At 60.0% G+C, this 2,132-nt stretch overlaps 3 protein-coding genes across 3 annotated transcripts, besides 1 other annotated feature; 1 reads left to right on the top strand and 2 right to left on the bottom strand.

Moving 5' to 3' along the window:
• Tco025E_09481 (uncharacterized protein) lies at nt 1-343 on the bottom strand (the record flags this gene model as incomplete). The annotated part of the gene is made up of 1 exon (XM_029376298.1): nt 1-343. A coding segment is annotated over one exon (343 nt), but the record flags the coding sequence as incomplete, so codon positions are not given.
• Nucleotides 344-895: 552 nt separating this feature from the next.
• Nucleotides 896-950: a microsatellite.
• A 1-nt stretch (nt 951) lies between these two features.
• Tco025E_09482 (uncharacterized protein) lies at nt 952-1,284 on the top strand (the record flags this gene model as incomplete). Its single annotated transcript, XM_029376299.1, has 1 exon — nt 952-1,284. The coding sequence occupies one exon, from the start codon at nt 952-954 to the stop codon at nt 1,282-1,284; it is 333 nt and encodes a 110-aa protein (XP_029223577.1).
• Tco025E_09483 (mucin-like glycoprotein) lies at nt 1,281-1,775 on the bottom strand (the record flags this gene model as incomplete). The annotated part of the gene is made up of 1 exon (XM_029376300.1): nt 1,281-1,775. One exon carries the CDS (start codon nt 1,773-1,775, stop codon nt 1,281-1,283), a length of 495 nt encoding a protein of 164 aa, XP_029223578.1.
• Nucleotides 1,776-2,132: the final 357 nt, after the last annotated feature.

A 2,132-nucleotide genomic window follows, 5' to 3' on the forward strand; every position in this document is an offset into this window, starting at 1 on the left:
AGCACATGAAAAAGATAAGCAGCACCGCAGAGAAAAACAGGCGCCGCGGCATGTTGGGCTCTTCTGTCCGCTCACTCTTTCCCTTCCCTCCTTGCGATGGATCCGCCCAGGCCGTGACGGTTGTGTGTGTTGCTGTGACCTCGAAGCCTTCAAAGCACACGGCGGCAAAGAGCAGCGTTTGGTCTCTTTCCTTCTGCGCGTGTGTAGGAGGAGAAGTAGCAGAGAAAAAAGGAAGGCAACGCAGAGGGGCGTCGGCACACCGGCAGAAGAGGGATTTAAGAACGGCGCGGCCCCACACGGCAGCGGCGGCAGCGGCGCTGGGGCCCACGGCGGCGGTGAGCATCGCCCAGGCCGCAAAAGAAAAGAAAAGAAGAGACGGAAAAAAGATGTGAGTAATCCCCGCAGGACCCCCAAAAGAAAAATATATAAAACGAACTCACTTCGGCAGGTGGTGTTCCTTCACCTCACGTGTCCAGCAGCACAAGAGGACTGTGAGAGATGCATGTATATTTTAACACCTGCACGAAGAAAAAACATCGCCCATGCTGCAGGAGCCCACACATCCCTCGCCCATTTCATGCGGCGTTCGGCCTGCATTTCAACACATCAGTTGCGTCAAAATCCGTGCAACGCACAGCAATGCGGCCGGCACCGCGTGTGTGTTTGTGCAGCAGCAAACAGGAGGGGGAAATGTTGCGCCGCCCGTGGGAACGTGCATGGGGCGGCGAAGCAAAAAAAAGAAGAAGAGTAAACATCCCTCAGAGCCTGGAAGAGAGAGAGACGTTGACCCATAGGGACAACAAGCAAAATGAGCACACAAAGCGTACGCGTCGCCCCTGTCAGGGTGTGCGTGACTGTGCGCGGTTGCTTCTCAGCTTTGCCTCTCAGGAACACCCAGCAGCAGAGGCGAGTAGCAGCAGCAGCAGAGGTGCACGCACCCACGCAGCGGCGATGGCGACACTGCTGTCCGCGTTGCTCCCAGCACTCGGGCTGCGGGTGGTGGTCGTCGTGATTCCATCTGCCGCCCTGTCTGCCGCGGCTGTTGGCGAAGCCGCAGTGTCAACCGATGGCGTTGTAGTTTCCCGAGGGCCTCCCGTCGATGGTTCCCGACTTCCGGTGGGGCCCGCCGCGGTGCCCGGCTGCTCCCCAACAGCAGTGGACGCCCCATTCCCCGCACGGGCTCCTGCCGCACCGCCTTCTTGCTGGGGTTTCGCCGGAGATGACTGTTGTTGTGGTGATGTTTGTGTTCCTGCTGCGCCAGACTGCACCTGCGTCGCGGTTTAACTGGGGGTTGGGGGCGCACAGGTGCCCGAAGCGCCGAGTGGATTCTCCGTTGCAGTGATGGCGACGATTTCGCCCCTCGACAGTTTGTGCAGCGCGCTGCTTGTACCCACCGTACAGTCCATCGTGAACGCAACAGCGTCTGTGCCCTCCGTTGGCTGGGATGCAGGGCAGCCCCCCGTCGTGAACTTCTCCAGGTACGCCGAACCGGCAAAGATGCAGAGGGAATTGCTGCCAGCAGCGCCCCCACTGCTCCCAAAATCCTCTACTGCCTGAGGACACTCCCTCCAGTTAGGCGGCTTCCCGCCGGCAACGCGCCAACGCAACTTGCCGTTAGTGTTAGGGCACGACACCTCCACCGACACATTCACATCCCCGGTTGTCTGAGCCTCCTCAGCATTCGCACCGCAGACGGAGGGGCAGCAGCCGCTTAGCAGCGCGAGGAGCGCCAAAGCGCACACCGCACAGCGCCGCACCGCCAGCGTCATCGCCATCAGTAAAAATCTTGGCCGTAGAGTCGCCGGGGTCAGTGAGCTTCAAGGCGGCGGGGAAGACGGAAGCAAGAGAAAAAGAGCGAAAAAGAGAGAAAGATAGAGAAGAGAGAAAAATAACACAAAGAGGGCGGCCCACCGAGTTCACGCAGCCACATGCACAAGAGAAAGCCGCACACGGCACCGCCAGCACCGAATGCGAAGTGACCAGCCACGTGCCCTGCAATTCGTACCGTGCCGTGTGGTTGTGTGTGTGCCTGCCGAAGCGCAGTGGGGGGAGGGGAAGGGAGGGCAGAAGAAGACTAGTGGGGCGGCAGTGCGGCATTCCAACAGATTGAAGGTGCCGACAAGACCGCCCCC

Source organism: Trypanosoma conorhini (genome assembly GCF_003719485.1).
Source record: "Trypanosoma conorhini strain 025E chromosome Unknown Tco_14.4_contig_01136, whole genome shotgun sequence".
Classification (NCBI taxonomy): Eukaryota; Euglenozoa; class Kinetoplastea; order Trypanosomatida; family Trypanosomatidae; genus Trypanosoma; species Trypanosoma conorhini.